The sequence below is a fragment of the Protomyctophum parallelum genome (genome assembly GCF_964188405.1).
Source record: "Protomyctophum parallelum genome assembly, chromosome: 1".
Classification (NCBI taxonomy): Eukaryota; Metazoa; Chordata; class Actinopteri; order Myctophiformes; family Myctophidae; genus Protomyctophum; species Protomyctophum parallelum.
This window is the reverse complement of record NC_139697.1, coordinates 88,342,175-88,360,547: the sequence shown is the minus strand read 5'-3', so window position 1 is coordinate 88,360,547 and position 18,373 is coordinate 88,342,175. Positions and strand designations below refer to the sequence as shown.

Sequence of the window (18,373 nt, the reverse complement as noted above, 5' to 3'; positions counted from 1 at the left end):
ATTGCTTATGAAATGAACCTCAGGTACCTTTTCTCCTTCTCTTCCCCTGCTTCTAAAAGAATTGCTAAGAAAATGCTCATGGCCCAAATCACAGCCAACTACTCTTCTGGGGAAGATTTCTCTTCAGATGAGGAGACACTGGAAGATGAATCTGAGTCTGATGGTGACAAGCAATTTAAAGAAAAACAGGATGACAACAGAGATGAGAATGGTAAGTCAGTCTTTAGCAAATTGTTCACCGTGTGTCTCAAATACAACAGATGACTCAGGGGTGTTATTTGGGTACTCAAGGCATGGCAATTGCCACCCCCCTAGTATTAGCAACGAACCTCAAATTCAGCTATTTAATGCATACTTTCCTTCTCGATAGATGTGCACATTCATTGATTTTAGATGGATGCTGAGTGCATCTCAATCCACATTCGGCCATCTACATTGTGACGTGAGATGATGTGACATATTTTCTCGTCTGAAACCATACATTCATTAACCACTTTAATTAAAGCTGGTGTCCCTAGTTTGGGCATTTCATTATACGCAATTACACATGCATTATCACTTTAATTTTTTTAAATTGCGAAACCAGCAGAAACTGGCCCCCAGTTCACAACAAACACATGATTCACTCATGACTTGTTTCATCGTCTGTTTTCAACATTTCAGCACCATAACGGTAGTAATGAAGTCGGCAGTAGAGTAAAGAATTATTGAATGTCTATTGTAGCGTAAGTGTGGCGGTCGCTTATTCACGTACCATTCATTGCATGAGGAAGGTATTTCTCCTCACAGCTGAGCGTCTTTAGCTATGACACCCATGTCCAATGACAGTTTAGCAGAGCAAGGTGATTGAGTCTAGCTTTCCCCATTGTGTATCGCCCACCCTCCAGTGGCCCCAGCCCCCCACCACCCCCATAAAGGTGTGACTACGTGACAAAACGACAGTGAGGGAAGCTGGGGGGCCAATTTGTGTTCCTGTTTTCTGCATGGGTGCTCAAGCTCTGACGTACCCACATAGTCTGCCAACCTGTGGTGTAGAGAAAAATAAATATATGTTTTTGTAATGGGGTTTAAGTAGTTTATTTTAATTTTTCTCAGCCAGATTTAATCAGGAAATGATGCTCTCCACTGCCTAATAATCAATGTTTTCCTGCAGGGGAAGACTCAAGCTTGACCTCGGAATCATCAGACAATTCTGACGTTCCGAGAGGCAGGCACCACCTACTGCGTCACAAACTCACCCTCGATGAAGAGACGGCAGCTGATAAGACTCCAGGAGTAACGGATAAAGAGAAGAGATTGAGGAAAAGAAGAGTCAGGAGCCAAGGTAATGTAGAGCAAGGAAGCCTCTTAACAATGACCGATTATCAGTTGAGAGAACACTGGATGTCTTAACAGTTTCTGCATTTCTCTTGAATATAAGATTTGTGGAGTGGTAGTGACAATAGCCAGGCAGAGCTAGAGGAGTCTGGTGTCAGCGAAGAGCTCAGTGCATCAGAGGATGATGGCAATGAAGAGAAGTCAAAAAGGTAATTTCAAATAAAAGTCTTTGCGAAACTGGCACATGCAAGCTTGTATAACCTTACGAAAACACACCAGATCAGTTTTAAAAAATTGGACCATAAATCATATGTCCTTTCAATTGATGCAGCATATATCAGCCTCTGCTTTGGACAGGTTGACAGGATTGTGCAATATGATCTCTCTGGATTAAGTGTAATGTCTTTCTTTGTGTTGCCTTTGCATTTCCTCAGATCCACCAGAGTGGAGAAGGAAGCAGTTCGGAGTTATCTACAGAAAAAACCACCACCCTGTATTGTGTTGTCAGACTCCAGTGACGAAAAGGTACTGGGAACCATTATTGTCTCCAGGCCAAAGTCATGGGGAGAGAGTATGTTTTTTGCACTCTGTCCGTCCGTGTGTGTGTGTGTCCGTCTGTCCGTCCGTTCCCAGCTAATCTCTGTCACTGTTGGCCCCATCCATGCCAACGGCCTGATATAGCGCCACCATGAGGCCAATTTTGGCAAAACACATTTCTGTAGATTACGTGTACACATTTTATCCATACATCACGCAATTCGGTATACACTCCATAGTCATGTGATCAACACTTTTTCTAGTTGCTGTTTATGTTTATCCGTAAAGCGAGAACCTCCTGCAGCGCTACTGCTCATTGGTTGTTTGGAAGCCGTCATATTGTCTTTTTGGAAGGGCTTGCTAATACAGTATATCATTTTGTACTTAACAGGATGAGGCAGATGAAGAGGGAGACCTTAAAGGCACACCAAAGGGTCGCAAAAAGATCCGCAGGATCATCAACGATCAACACCTTCGTGCTGAGACCCAAGACGCACTGAGGGAGGAAGAGGAGAGACGTCAACGCCTGGCAGATAGAGAACAGCAGAGGGAGGCCCTGAGAGAGGTATGCAAAGACGGATTTGGCTTTCACTGTTCTAAAATCGTAAAACATGTGCGCACAACACTAGCGGCTACACTATCTACACTACAGCCACACTTGACTCTAGTATATATTTACCCATTTAGACCTAACTTACATTCTACAAATGTCTTCTAAATCCTCACAGTTATGTTTCTATGTCAGTGGTTCTCAAACTATTTAATGTCAAGGACCCCCCCCCCCCCCCCCCCAGAAGCAAAGATTTGAGTTAAAACGTTCGCTCTAAAAGAACATCTACAAGCTCATAGCGCAGCACCGAGAGTGCCGCGCTATGAGCTTGTAGATCTGCTAGTTTTCAACAACTAAAGTTTAAATTAATGCTTAAAACACCAATAGGGGTACCCGACCCAAATTGGGTTAATATTGCCAGGTATGCACTATCCACCCACAGTGACTGGATACACTTTCAGGACATGTTCCAGAATCTCACGTTCTAATCTAGGAAATAAGAAGGCTAGGACAAGTGGTACTTTTGCCATATCCATGAAAGCATTCAATGACAACTTTTGCCATGCTGCTGGGGATACTACCATTCTGCACAGAACCCTGCTTTCAGTGTGTGTTGTATGTATTCGTGGTTTACTCTTACTTAAACTGCACCATTGTCTTCCAGGTGATCGTTATAGAAGATGAAGTGTCGCAGGTGACATGTCCCGTCACCACCAAGCTGGTCTTGGACCAGGATAGCACCACTAAGGAACCCATTGTTCAGGTTCACCGGAACCTGGTGACTAGGCTGAAGCCTCACCAGGTTGATGGTTAGTCAATTCTCTGACTTATGTATATGAATACTGTGTCATTCTACACACTATGAATGTCAGTCGCATTCATGAAAACAAGCTCAACTCAACTAAAAGCTTGAATGTAGATTGTGTCTAAATGTTGGATATTTGCCTTACATACATAAGTACGGACAAACATTGTGTGACGATAAATGTACTAAGCAACTAGTCGACTAGAAAATCGACCTTGTTGGTACTAGTTGGCTAGTTGATGAGAGAAAAAAGGCCTCAAAGTAAAAATCACTAGAAGTGAAAGCCCTAAAATGTACTAAACTTAAGTGCTTCTTGTGATTATATTTCCCTGTGTTTTGGCCAATAGCATTCACCATTGATGTTCATGTACAAGTAACTGTCAACAGCATTTGGCTTCATTTCACTACAGGTGTCCAGTTTATCTGGGACTCTTGTTGTGAGTCTGTGAAGAAGGCCAATTCCACCCCTGGATCGGGATGTATACTGGCACACTGCATGGGCCTGGGGAAGACTCTTCAGGTGTGACAGAAGAAGAAACATCTGTACTCGTAGAGCAGTCACACATCCCATGTACCTTAATCTGCACTGTATTTGGCTACAATGTTTCACATTTTGTTAGTCTTGAATTGTGTTCATGGTGTTGCTGTCTTTTGTCCCACAGGTCGTAACATTCCTCCACACAATGCTGCAGTCTAAAAGCCTGAAATTCAAAACTGCCCTTGTGGTTTGTCCATTGAACACCATCCTCAACTGGATCAATGAGTTCGACAAATGGCAAGAAAGCATGGGAAACGATAAAGTCAAGGTGGTTCAACATTTTTAATGATTTGACTCTTGCAAATTACCTGAAGGCATTATTAACCGATATGGCCTAATGGACCGTCATCGTTTTCATGTGCACGGCCTCCAATTTGAATTTTGTCTGGCCGTGGAGCCCCATCTGAAAATGTTTTGTGACAGAGACCCCCAGAAGAGAAGATGTGTTAAAATAGTAATAATCAATGTATAAAAAGATTTTGCCAAATCTGTACAAAATAGCAGATCTACAAGCTTACGAGTTCTATCGCGTTGTGTTGTGAGCTTGTAAATTGGCTAATATTGAAAAGCCAAAGTAGAAAATTGGTTTAAAGTGGTTAGAATGTTTGTGATGTTATGGTATATTAACACACACACACGCACACACGCATGCATTACTCACCTACTTAGGCGTCATAATGTGTCACCAGGTTAGATTATAGTTATTAGTTAATTATAACTTTTTTTAATTTCTCAAACACACAAACTTGTTACAGGTTACGGAATTGGCCACACTTAAGGGACCTCAGGAGCGTTTTGCAGCCCTCCAGAAATGGCACAGGATTGGAGGTGTCATGATTATAGGGTATGAGATGTATCGCAACCTCTCATATGGGCGCAATGTCAACAATGAAGTATTCAAGAAAATGATTAAGAGTACACTTATTGATCCAGGTAAGATAACAGTAAAATGCCATGCTGGTAAAACGATTCTATTGTATGTTCTGTTGCATGGCACATTGGAACAGTTGTACGTTTGTAGGCAATTGTTGTTTATTCTCCAGGTCCAGACTTTGTGATTTGTGATGAGGGCCACATCCTAAAGAATGAAGCGACCAACATCTCCAAAGCCATGAGTCGCATTAAGTCCAGACGGAGAGTGGTGCTAACTGGAACACCGATGCAAAACAACCTGATCGAGTGTAAGGCTGCACCACACCCTATACACACTATATTAAGGTATTAAAATAACTAAATTATATGTGTCGGATACTCACTGAATACATTTTCTGCCATCCCAGACCACTGCATGGTCAATTTCATCAAGGAGAACCTCCTTGGGTCAACGAGGGAATTCCGAAACCGCTTCATCAATCCCATACAGAATGGGCAGTGCGCTGACTCAACCCCGAAAGATGTCAAAATCATGAAAAACCGTGCGCATGTCATTCATGCTTTGTTGGCTGGATGTGTGCAGGTGAGCATGGCTTCTGAATGTTCAGCCTACCTATGTGACATGTGCTCAGAATAGTTTCAAACCCAGCACTCGTGTATGTAATCACTTAATTGTTCCAATGTTCTCTGAGGACTCAGCTGCCTTTGATACGGAAATGAAATACCTGATAAATATATGATTAAAAGTAAATGTATTCAACTAATAAGAACATGAATTTAATTGTTTCCGTTTTATGCTAAGTCTGTTTTTTGTCTTACTAGAGAAGAGACTATTCAGAATTGACTCAATTCCTGCCTCCTAAATACGAGTATGTGCTACTGGTGAGGGTGACCCCACTGCAGTGCAAGTTGTACCGCCACTACATTGACCACTTCACTGGTAAGAAACTGTGTGTGTGTGTGTGGGGCTTACCATTTAAGTTTTAAACGATATCACTGCGTAGATATTAGTCTGGAATCTCTGTGTGGAACCTGCATTTCCATGGGGCGGATAAAAAAAAAGCCTCTGGTGATAAACCCATAGATGTATATAAGAAAGCTAGATGGCTCACCTGCTCTCTGGCCAATGGAGAGCGACGTTGCTACGTGGCGGCCATCTTACTTCGGGGCAGCATAACATTGTGTCTATGGGGCATGTACTTTTAAATAACCATAACTTGCTCAATTTTCAAACTGTTTGGTTTGTTATAAACGTCAGACGTCCGCATACTTTTATACAACGTTCATATAAAAAAACTAAATTAAGCAGATAAGCGTCCTGAATCATATAGCCACATTGACAACGTTTGTAATAAACCAACCCGTTTGTAAATCCGTCAAGATTTGAGCGAGTTATGTTTTTGTTTGAGCTGCCATTGAACATACTGTACTGTAGCCCCGAAGTAAGATGGCCTCCGGGTGAACTACGTCAGAGACTCCGCCTTGAGCCATCTAGCCTTTATGGATAAACCTGTCCCATATTTGCATACTGGTTCCCGATTGGCCCCTCACTACTTCAGAGGGAGTGAAAGCTGAGCGGTACCAGACCCAATCTGCTCAGGGCAACTTTTGCAATGGCAGATTCATCTGGTTTCCAGACAATGTAATGGGAGTCTTAACATTTTTAAGGCCACGTTTCTGGCAGCAGATAAGATGCTTATTATCCATAGTAAAAGTACCCGTGGTGGTTCTTTCAAAGTTGTTTTCCCTGTTGGACATACTGGACAATGCATGTATATGTACTGTATGTACATACTGTATTTGTTGAAAACGGTCTGAAGCAAACCGCTTTTGCAGGTGCGGGCATGGGGGCCACTGTCAAGATTGGAACAAGTCTCTTCAAAGACTACCAGATACTCTGCAGAGTCTGGACACATCCCTGGTGCCTGCATCTCAACTACATCAGCAAAGAAAACAAAGTAAACATACTGACCAAAGTGCTTGTCTTTCTGTCTTGGCTTGATGGCGTGTAAAATACATCCTTAATTTCACTTAACTGATGGTTATACTTTTTGATTGCAGGGGCGTTTTAATGGGAGAAGTTACATTAAAGCCAATGCTCTCTTGAGAGGTGAAGAATCCGCTGATGTTCAGAGGTGAGTTCGATTTTCACACATTGTTTTTTTTTTTGGAAGCATTAAGACCTTCTCCCTCTCTACAATGTTAGCTATTTAGCACCCATCAAAATAGCCAACTTATGAATGAGGGTGCACCTCTTGACCGAGTTTGATTCCAAGCACTTTAGCACTGTACTTGCTAAACAAGCTGCATTTATGTTTTCTAAATCTAATTTAAAACCAAAGATCTCTCATTATTTTCCCTTCTGTCCATTTTATACCTTGAACAGTGGAGAGAGAGAGTGTAACGGGACGCACAGCAATGAAACGACAAGGGCCAAGGACAAGGGCCAAGTGGCAGGAGCCCAGCAAGGCACTGCAGGAGGGCAAAGTATAAAGATGCTAGAAATGCTAGAAAGGCCTCTAGTCTAGCCAATGGCTAAGTAAAGCTATGTAAAGTGAACATGTAAAACAGTCTGCCCTGTGCCATACTGTGTACAGGAGAGATGGTGACCAGCAGCTCGAGACCTGATACAGCAGCTGACGACTGGTACAAGAACCTGCTGACTCAAGCAGATGCGCACATCTTGGAGCACTCAGGGAAGATGGTTCTCTTGTTCGAGATTCTCAGGATGGCTGAGGCGCTGGACGACAAAGTGTATGTCTTTTCAGTGGACATTTCAAATTGCTGAGATAAATGATGTGATAAATTACATGACATTTCCAATCTTCTCTATACTTGAATGATCGTTTTCTTCATTTTGCATTCTTAGGCTGGTGTTCAGTCAATCCTTGCTAGCATTAGACTTGATTGAAGATTTTCTGGAAACTGCTCACCATGCCGCAATGAGTGGAAAATCATCCCCATTTGAAGGTAGTATTTTTTATACTTTTATACTGCAATTCATCTGCACAACGTATTAGTTGAGGGTGTTAAAATGTGTCACTGTCCTTCTGCTTCAAACTCCTGCCTTTGTAGGTACTGGCAGCTGGATTAGAAACAGCGATTACTATCGTCTTGACGGGACAACAACTGCTACCTCTAGGAAGAAATGGACTGAACTGTTCAATGATGCGACTAATGTTCGGTACGTAATATCCAACTTCAACACATGTCTACCTACATAAAGTATTGATTGATTGATTGATTGATTGATTTAAATATTTATTAACAGTTTGCAGAATTACAGTACATTTCAAGCACAAACTCAATACAAAGACTGTTAACTGTGAGTGGACGACCCAATTAAGCATTACACTTGTTTACAACTGGGTCCACATTGTCCAATTCATCAAAACATTTAGAGACATACAAATAGACACTTCTATATAGTCAAAGAACAGAACAGGAATTCATCATATAGGAAGCAAAAAGGGAAAAGATACATATACAGTGGTGGGGGGGATTCAGATTTTACAGGGGCCAGTTTCGAATTGCAGCCATCCGTAGGTGCCCTTTGAGAGCGGTTTTGAAGGAGTCAAGGGATTCGCATGTCTTAATGACTGTTGGTAGGGCGTTCCACATTTTGGTGGCATAGGAGCGAAAATAATTTAGTCCCTTGTTTGTGCCGAATCTGGGTTGTACATGGTTTGTTGCGCTCCCTCTGGTGTTGTGGGTGTGGACTTCGTTTACATTAAGGAAGTATTTTGACAGGTACATGGGTATCTTGGTGGTGTATCGAATCTTGTGGACCAGACCCATTGCAAGATGCTGTACTCTGTCGTCGACCCTAAGCCATCCCAGCCTGTCAAAGTGGGCAGGGGTGAGGTGGGTTCGGGGGGTGAGGCCTAGTAGGAGCCTGACCAGTTTGTTTTGGGAGGTCTGGAGCCTTGTTTTAAGGGCCTTTGAGGTGCTGTGGTACCAAGAGGTGGATGCATAGTCAAAGAAACCTTGTACGAGGGCTCCTGTTAAGGTCTTCAAGGTGTTTTTGTTGACCAGTGAGGAGATCCTGTAAAGGAATCTTGTTCTTTGATTTACTTTTTTTGATTACGTTGGTGGCCATTTTATCACCGGAAAGATTGGCCTCCAGGATGGAACCTAGGTAGGTAGGTAAGTACACTATAGTATAACTCTTTACCAACAAGAAGTATTTAATGTTTGATGATGGCGTTCTGTTAGACATTTCCTATACATTTTGTGTGGAGTTAAAGGAGAATTCCAGACTAGAGTTTTTGTGATTTTATTATTAACAACCACTGGTGAGGGCGAAGAAAACACAAACAAAAATCGCTTGACTCGACACCGGGCACTGCACCTCCTCTGGGGGTGAGGAAAGCGGTTGTCGGTGGTGCGAACGGTTCCCGAGTTACGTGGATTACACACGGGGAGCTGTACAGACAGAGACTTGGTGCATTTATAGATAGATTACAATAAAGAGATCAGCATGATCACATCCCTAGCCTACGCTACGCTGTATATTCTGTATATCTTGGGTTGCCACCCTGTGCTCCGTGAATGCATCGTCTGCAGTGCTCGTCACGAAGCCATTCTAAACACGGCACTCAGTGACAACGCAAAGCAAAACTTGTACTCCCCCTCACCCCTACCTTTTTCATTTTCGGGAACATTTCTCGCACCACCAGAGGAGGTCCTTTTTTTTTTCTCTTTTTTTTTATTTTTTATTGCGGCTTACGCCTTTTATTGATTTTTTAAGGGACAGATAGTAGGCTGACAGGAAACGGGAGAGAGATGGGGGGATGACATGCGGTAAAGGCCGTGTCGGGTTCGGGAGTCGAACCCGCGGCACACCGCGACTGGATCACCAGTCCGGTGCCCAGACCGTTACGCTACGGCCTGGGCCGAGGAGGTCCTTTGTACCAGGTTGAGAATCACTGATTTAGCCCCGCGTGCATGGTCGGAGCTGCACTGTGCTCTGGATGTTATGTAATTCTTCTCTTGTATGACTCATTATTGGATATGATAACAACCGAAACCGGAATACTCTTTTAAGCACATACAACCATTCAATGCATTCAATTTAAAGGGTAGGCATAATAAGCTTTGGCTTCAGCCTACACCTTTTCGGTGCTAAACTTGACCGTATAATAGAATCTGTCTTTAAAAATGTAAAAAATGTAAGTAGTAAGTACCGAAATAAACTATTCATTCCAATGCTATAAAGGTGCTGAATAGAAAAACACTAAAACAGACAATTTGGTGTTGTGGTGGCACTAAATTAATTGCTATGGGAACATTTTCTAGTGTGCAGACTTCCCCCCTTCTGTTACTAAGCTTCTCCCCTTTGCCTTGATCTTTTCCCATAGTGGTCGGCTGTTTCTGATCTCAACAAGAGCCGGGTCACTGGGCATCAACCTCGTAGCAGCCAACAGAGTCATTATCTTTGACGCCTCGTGGAATCCCTCTTACGACACGCAGAGTATCTTCAGGGTGTATCGCTTCGGTCAGCAGAAGAACGTGTTTATTTATCGCTTCTTGGCTCAGGTATTTATTATAAACTCTTCATTATGCATTATCATTGATCTATCAATTTCGTGCTTTGAGATTTATAAAGTAAAGTGGTGTGAATTTGGGGGGTTGTTGTGTGATTATTAGAGTTTTATCCTATAGTTTTATTAGAGCTTTATCCTATAGTTTTATTAGAGATTTATCCTAGAGTTTTATCCTAGAGTTTTATTAGTTTTATTATTGTTTTATTAGTTTGATCCTAGAGTTTTATTAGTTTTATTAGCGTTTTATCCTATAGTTTTATCAGAGTTTTATCCTATAGTTTTATTAGTTTTATCCTATAGTTTTATTAGAGTTTTATCCTATAGTTTTATTAGAGTTTTATCCTAGAGTTTTATTAGAGTTTTATCCTATAGTTTTATCCTATAGTTTTATTAGAGTTTTATCCTATAGTTTTATTAGTTCTATCCTATAGTTTTATTAGTGTTTTATTAGAGTTTTATCCTATAGTTTTATACTCTCATGTCCCAGAGAAGATGCCTGTATTTAGGCCAGGTGCTGGACATCAGTACATCAAGGCGAGAATCAAGAAGAGGATAAAAACATCTGCACACTGTTTTATAGCTCCAAAGAACGTACTCTTATTAATGGTGTTAACGTTTCAACCATTAGGTCAGGCAAAATATCATCATTTGCCTGATGAAGACCTGACGGTAGGAACATTATTATTATTATTTTTTTAGGGCACAATGGAGGAGAAGATCTATGACCGTCAGGTGGCCAAGCAGTCTCTGGCATTCCGTGTGGTGGACCAACAACAGATAGAGAGGCACTTCACCCAAGTTGAACTGAATGAACTCTACATGTTTCACCCAGACCTGCTGGATGACCCCAACTCTACGAAGAGCAAGCGGACCACACCTGTGTTGCCCAAGGTAATTAAAGGATTTCATTTTTGATTTCTTAGTTTGGATCCATTTGGTTCCATTTGTACACTCAGAGTTACAGACCTGTGAGGGTGCATTTGGAACCACGTCGAGGAACCTTGACGTGGATGCCATTTTGAGACTATTTAGTTTGTTGTTTTCTCTCGCTTGAAGCCAGTACATAAGCAGCATAATATTGGGTTGTGCAGGTGATATTTAGATTAAAAAGGAATTGATCTCACCAGATTTAACAACAAAAATACAATAGAAATGGGGAAAGTAATCAGAAAAATTAAAAGAAAACCTAAATTATTTTGCAACATAATTTGGCAACATAATACATGGGGTTATTCAGAGTTCACTGTTCACTGTTTTCTGTCCATCTGTCTCAGGACTTGGTACTGGCAGAGCTTCTGCAAAGTTTGAAGGAACACATCGTGTCCTACCATGAGCACGAGTCGCTGCTTGACCATAAAGCAGAGGAGGAGCTGAGCGAGGCTGACCGCAAAGCTGCCTGGGCCGAGTATGAAGCCGAGGTAAACGACACATACACTGACACACAGGGAACAGTTCTCTATACCAGGGGTTCCCAACCTTTTTTGGACCAGGTACCCCTTTTGCGGTAGATATTTTTCCAGGTACCCCCTCATCCTCGCAACACAGATAACAATATATTTACAACCACAAGCAGTGTTTCCTGCAGGAAAAAGCTTTGGCATGGTGCTGGGCGCAGGCCGCAGGGGGGCCTTCTTGCGTCGAACATTTTGATTAATTAATTAATTTGATTCAATAATTAATGAATAAGATTAATAAATTAAGATTGATTTGTATTATTGCTCTTGTATTGCTATTGGAGACACTGGGGGGGCACTGGGGAGGCACTGGGGAGACACTGGGGAGACACTCGGGAGGCACTCAGGGAGGCACTGGGGAGGCACTCGGGGGGGACACTGGGGAGGCACTCAGGGGGACACTGGGGAGGCACTGAGTGGACACTGGGGAGGCACTGGGAAGGCACTGAGGGGACACTGGGGAGGCACTGGGAAGGCACTGAGGGGACACTGGGGAGGCACTGGGAAGGCACTGGGGAGACACTGGGGAGCATGGGGAGGCACTCAGGGGGACACTGGGTAGGCACTGGGGAGGCACTCGGCTGGTCACTGGGGAGGCACTCAGGGGGACACTGGGGAGGCACTGGGAAGGCACTGGGGAGACACTGGGGAGACACTGGGGAGACACTGGGGAGCATGGGGAGGCACTCAGGGGGACACTGGGGAGCATGGGGAGGCACTCAGGGGGACACTGGGGAGCATGGGGAGGCACTCAGGGGGACACTGGGGAGGCACTGAGGGGACACTGGGGAGACACTGGGGAGGCACTGGGGAGACACTGGGGAGGCACTGGGGAGGCACTGGGGAGACACTGGGGAGACACTGGGGAGGCACTCAGGGGGACACTGGGGAGGCACTGGGGGGACACTGGGGAGGCACTCAGGGGGACACTGGGGAGGCACTGGGGAAGCACTGAGGGGACACTGCAGGAGGCACTGGGGAGGCACTGGGGAGAAACTGCAGCCACTGGGGAGACATTGGGGAGCCACTGGGCAGACACTGGGGAGGCACTGGGCAGACACTGCAGGGAAGACACTGGGGTGGCACTTGGGGAGGCACTGGGGAGGTACTGGACATTTCATATCACACACACATATTTTTTTTTTTGAGGGGGCTTGGGTACCCCCTGGCTATGCGTCGCGTACCCCTAGGGGTCCGCGGACCCCACGTTGGGAACCGCTGCTCTATACCACACCTTTTTTGTGTCAAGGACCCCCTAAATTGACACTTATCAACCCGCAGAGCCCCATTAGAAAATATATGCCAGGGACCCCCATAAGAGAAGACTTGACGGGTCTAGCAGTGATTCTCAACCTGTATAATTTCAAGGACCCCCCCCCCCCCAGTTTGACATGCATTAGGCTACGGACTGCCATTTAATGACATTTCAACAAAATAATAATTAGACTTAATGCCATGAACATTTTCACTTCACATCCAATCACAATTTGTTAGCTTGTAGATCTGCTATTGTATTATATATTTTTTCGAAAAAGAACGTAAATGTCGCTTATAATGACATGTCCAAAGTAGGGGCACCAAAGGGAAAGTGGTAATAATAGACCCAATTGTATACCTTTTTATTTTTGTTTAAACACGCTTACCTCTTGTATAACAAAGGGTCGTGCCGCCGTCGCAAAGCAGCCACCAAGCATCCCTGGGCCTTCAAACATCCCTGGGCCTTCAGGGCAGCGCTTTCAGCCCATCCACACCGCCCTGAACAAGAGGAGCAATCAGCAGCTAACGGTACGTACACATCCAGCTGCTTTTCTAGCTACTGCCCAGTGTTATTTTCGTCGACTAATACTATGACGAAAGTTGTTCGTCGGCTACCTTTTTTCACTGACAAAGACTACTGGTACATAAAAACGACTAAATATACTGACAATTTTGTCAACAAATAAAAACTAGACTAAATTTTAGCAAGGGACCCAGTAGAGAAGAGATCCAGTATAAGTCATTTTACACTTGGTTGCATGCTGAAAATAGCAGATCTACAAGCTCACAACGCGTCACGCTGTGACGCGTTGTGAGCTTGTAGAGCTTCAGCAAGTGTAAAAACAGTCATTAACCCTTGGCCTACAATTCACGGAAAAAACGGAATTAATCGAAAAATCTAAACCTCCCGTTAACGGAAAAAACGGAATGACAATCAATATCAGTTATCGCGGGGTCAAAAGAGCAAAAATTTATATTTTTTCGCTAATATCACTAATGTTGGATGTAATTTACCAAAAAACGGCCGAAATCCGCGTGATCGTGCGCTATCGTGCATGCGCGCCGTCTCTATGTGCGTCGCTGTAAAAAATGTGATATTTTGCGATCTTTTGGGGTTGATTTGAGGTAAATTTGACTTAGTTATGAAAAATATAGCATTAGCTTAGCAATCCGGACCAGCCAAGCTATTGACTAGGGTCAAAATACTACAGGTTGTTGTTGATCGTTGAACCGGAAGTGACTTAGGAAGATCTGTCTATTTTAGCCAAAATCAGCATAATTATGCTTTCCCGCCATCTGGTGGCGAATCGAGAGAATACATTTGCAATGAATGAAAAAAGAAAATCATCTCTTCAATCCACCAGATCTTTCTTGTATGTTAAAACGATGAATTAAAAATATGCCAATTTGTTACCCAAACCAAAAAATTGGGACTGGTAGTCTAAGGGTTAAGATCATCAAGGCCCGCCAAAATTAATTTTAGTCTAACACCAAGATATTCCAGGTGTCTAAAATGTGACTGAAACTAAATTAAAACTATTGAAGAGACTATGACTAAAACTAAAATCAAAATTTGCTGCCAAAAACAACACTGCTACTGCCTTGCCAATGTGTCACGTTGGTTTAATGACATACTGTTATATTACATTTGTCTTTGCAGAGCATGGTGAATGAGTGTCGACAAAATGTCAGCAAGGCCATTACGTCACTGAAATCGATTAAGGTCCTAACCCTAGAAGACTGCATTGTGCAATTGGTGAGTAAGAGAGTGTCTGTGTCTGTCTGTGTGTCTCTGTGTCTGTGTCTTTGTCTGTTTCTGTGTGTCTCTGTGTGTGTCTGTCTGTCTGGTTGATTATTTCTCCCCTTCAAGCTCGATTTTACTGTAACACACACACACCCATATATATATATTAGAATGGCTGTCATGTCATAATTACACACACACACACACACACACACACACACACACACACACACACACACACACACACACACACACACACACACACACACACACACACACACACACACACAGACATATTAGAATAGCTGTCATGTCATAATTATAAATGATGAATTGTACTTTACAGTGGGCTGCTGATCCCAATCTGGATGATAAGCAAGTCAGGGCCAAGGCCATGACTTGGAAATTTTCCAATGACATGGAAGTGGCACGCAGACAAGCTCTATACAGGGACGCCTGTGGAAAACAGCAATCTGTAAGTAAACCAGTAAGACGCCTGAGGGCGATAAGCGTATTAGAAGGACAATATCAGTCACCAGAAAAAAGGACGGGTGTTTTCGATGAATCTATCATGGTCATTGGTTAAAATGAAGTTTGAAGTTACAATGGGTTTGTATATGAAGGGGGCGGGGCAGATAAAACTAATATCAAATATCGAAATACTGAATCAAGCAACTTAAAGTTTTTGAGATTACCTCCAGACCAACACACAGACCCTCTTCTAGATGACTAGCCTCCTTCAGAGGCTATACTTTACCTGTATGCTGTGTACATGTGCCATTTTTTGAGTGGTGCAACCACTCCTACAACCAGCAATGTCTGTGTACACCTATGTACCCATGTGTGTGTCATGTACCCATGTGGTCATGAGCACCAACATGACCATGACTAGGGGGCGCCAGAAACAGAGAGGGATACGGGGGAGAGCTGCACCACTCAGTTCACACGGGTGTGATTTTTAATGCCTCTTGACTTTTCCCTCCATAGCTCACGCAGAACATCCGGACCATATTGGACAGAAGAAGCCAAGAAGAGAAGAAGGCTGTGATTCAGATTGTGACTGTGACTGTGTGACTGAACCTAAATGTGACACTTTTTGTAAGGCCTTCAGTGTTTTCTGCTAGAGGCTGGCCCAGAATAAGAATAAATATTAAATAAAGTAAATGAAGCACTTTGCTGTATTTTTCTAAATACCGGTATGTGTCTTTTTTTCTCCACTATGTTAAAAAGTGATAGGACAGCAACCTTTTTTCTTTTTTTAATATGGGTAAAGCCAGCTTTACTGCACTGTTTAAATTAAGCTGATATTAATTAAGACCGTTTCTTTTTACACTTCTAAAGTAACATAGCACTGCTGTCAGGTGGAAACCTTTTATGTCCAAAACCGTTTTTTATTATTTTACAAATGAGATTTCTGTCCAAAAACAACGATGGTAACAAGTAATCAATTCCATGCTGCTGTCCAAACTTGTACTTTTGGAGTTGGCAGCAGATTCTTGGACTGTTCTGTCAAGATGTTATGTTGTTAATTAAACTTGTTGTTTTTTGTATGCTCTAATAAAGGTGTGAACATTCTTGTATCTGTTTCTGTCTAAAGCAAGATCAAGGTTCTGACAGGTTGCTTGAATCTATTCTCTATCGGTGGCATCAGCCGAGCTATGGCTTTTCTTTTAAGCATTCTTAAACTGTGAATCTTTGATCTTAACTAGGCTATGAGTAGCTTTAACTGGGTTTTGGTGTGCATGTTCCTCCTATATAATGTGTGACCATTGCACAACTCAATACAAACTGTGAGTGGACGACCAATAAAGCACTAGACTTGTTTACCTTGTTCAATTCATCATAACAATTTACAATTTAGGCATTTAGCAGACGCTCTTATTCCAGAGCGACTTACATTAAGCAAGAACAAAATACGCATGGGAATAGATCACATAAAAACATTTATCAAGTAACATGCGTAAGCTAAGAAAGTAACAGTAGAATATCTATATAATTAAGCTATACATATAAACTATACTACTATGCTATACATATGTACTATGACGTGCTATGACTACATACAATGCAATGCACCACTAGTCCGTGAATATTAATGAATGTGACAACATAACATTTAGAGACATACAAATATACACTTCGAGAGAGAGAGAGAGAGCAGGTGAAACTACATGTTTAAACTAAAGTCGTTTGTCATGGACAGACTGGGAAACTGGAGGGGAGAGAACAGATGGTGGAGGTGAACGGAACACTGTCCCCGCCCCCTCCCAGTGAGCTGTGGCGTCCCACAAGGAAGCATACTAGGGCCTTTACTGTTCCTAATATATGTTAACGACATGAGATCAGCTTGTGACTGCAACTTGTTCCTGTTCGCAGACGACTCTGCACTGCTGGTCTCGGACAGGAACAAACTGCAGGTTGAAAAGACCCTCAGCTCTGAACTCGGTAGAATCTGCACCTGGCTCGCTGATAACAAACTATCCTTACACCTGGGAAAAACTGAATCCATTCTCTTCGGATCAAATAGTAATCTCAGCAAGGCAGATGGCTTCCTGGTTAGGGTTGGTGACAATATTATCACACGAAAAGATGAAATTACCTACCTAGGTTCCATCCTGGAGGCCAATCTTTCTGGTGATAAAATGGCCACCAACGTAATCAAAAAAGTCAATCAAAGAACAAGATTCCTTTACAGGATCTCCTCACTGGTCAACAAAAACACCTTGAAAACCTTAACAGGAGCCCTCGTACAAGGTTTCTTTGACTATGCATCCACCTCTTGGTACCACACCTCAAAGGCCCACAAACTGGTCAGGCTCCTACTTGGCCTCACCCCCCGAACCCACCTCACCCCTGCCCACTTTGACAGGCTGGGATGGCTTAGGGTCGACGACAGAGTACAGCATCTTGCAATGGGTCTGGTCCACAAGATTCGATACACCACTAAGATACCATGTACCTGTCTAAATACTTCCTTAATGTAAACGAAGTCTACACCCACAACACCAGAGGGAGTGCAACAAACCATGTACAACCCAGATTCGGCACAAACAAGGGACTAAATTATTTTCGCTCCTATGCCACCAAAATGTGGAACGCCCTACCAACAGTCATTAAGACATGTGAATCCCTTGACTCCTTCAAAACCGCTCTCAAAGGGCACCTACGGATGGCTGCAATTCGAAACTGGCCTCTGTAAAATCCGAATCCCCCCCACCCCCCCTTTCCCCTCACTGTATATGTATCTTTTCCCTTTTTGCTTCCTATATGATGGGTTCTGTTCTTTAACTACATAGAAGTGTCTATTTGTATGTCTCTAAATGTTTTGATGAATTGAACAATGTGGACCCTGTTGTAAACAAGTGTAATGCTTAATTGGGTCGTCCACTCAGTTAACAGTCTTTGTATTGAGTTTGTGCTTGAAATGTACTGTAATTCTACAAACTGAAATAAATATTTCAATCAATAAAAAAAAACTGACGTGTTGCTGCCATCTAGTGTTCACCAGCAGACACTGCATGTGTCTGAATATTATTATGGATGCAGCAGTTCTTGACAAACCTTTTCATATTATATAATTTGTGGGTCTTTGTCAAGGACCCACAAATTATATAATGTATACAATGTCTGTCTGTCTGTCTGTCTGTCTGTCTGTCTGTCTGTCTGTCTGTCTGTCTGTCTGTCTGTCTGTCTGTCTGTCTGTCTGTCTGTCTGTGCGTGCGTGCGTGTGGCTTGTACACACAAAGTGTATT

General features: G+C 42.9%; 1 protein-coding gene across 1 annotated transcript in view; it reads left to right on the top strand.

Moving 5' to 3' along the window:
* atrxl (ATRX chromatin remodeler, like) overlaps window positions 1–16,091 on the top strand; it is a 34,172-nt gene extending 18,081 nt beyond the window's left edge. Inside the window, exons 11-35 of the mRNA XM_083782844.1 lie at window positions 60–211; window positions 1,154–1,324; window positions 1,421–1,526; window positions 1,752–1,842; window positions 2,246–2,419; window positions 3,069–3,213; window positions 3,620–3,729; window positions 3,872–4,015; window positions 4,503–4,680; window positions 4,791–4,928; window positions 5,028–5,203; window positions 5,443–5,560; window positions 6,457–6,578; window positions 6,682–6,755; window positions 7,007–7,107; window positions 7,218–7,374; window positions 7,490–7,590; window positions 7,696–7,804; window positions 9,981–10,158; window positions 10,866–11,057; window positions 11,441–11,584; window positions 13,280–13,405; window positions 14,538–14,633; window positions 14,968–15,096; window positions 15,609–16,091. Coding sequence (XP_083638970.1) covers window positions 60–211; window positions 1,154–1,324; window positions 1,421–1,526; window positions 1,752–1,842; window positions 2,246–2,419; window positions 3,069–3,213; window positions 3,620–3,729; window positions 3,872–4,015; window positions 4,503–4,680; window positions 4,791–4,928; window positions 5,028–5,203; window positions 5,443–5,560; window positions 6,457–6,578; window positions 6,682–6,755; window positions 7,007–7,107; window positions 7,218–7,374; window positions 7,490–7,590; window positions 7,696–7,804; window positions 9,981–10,158; window positions 10,866–11,057; window positions 11,441–11,584; window positions 13,280–13,405; window positions 14,538–14,633; window positions 14,968–15,096; window positions 15,609–15,695 — 3,319 coding nt within the window. The 3' untranslated portion in view covers window positions 15,696–16,091. The remainder of the gene's footprint in view (window positions 1–59; window positions 212–1,153; window positions 1,325–1,420; window positions 1,527–1,751; window positions 1,843–2,245; window positions 2,420–3,068; window positions 3,214–3,619; window positions 3,730–3,871; window positions 4,016–4,502; window positions 4,681–4,790; window positions 4,929–5,027; window positions 5,204–5,442; window positions 5,561–6,456; window positions 6,579–6,681; window positions 6,756–7,006; window positions 7,108–7,217; window positions 7,375–7,489; window positions 7,591–7,695; window positions 7,805–9,980; window positions 10,159–10,865; window positions 11,058–11,440; window positions 11,585–13,279; window positions 13,406–14,537; window positions 14,634–14,967; window positions 15,097–15,608) is intronic.
* The last annotated feature ends 2,282 nt before the right edge of the window (window positions 16,092–18,373 follow it).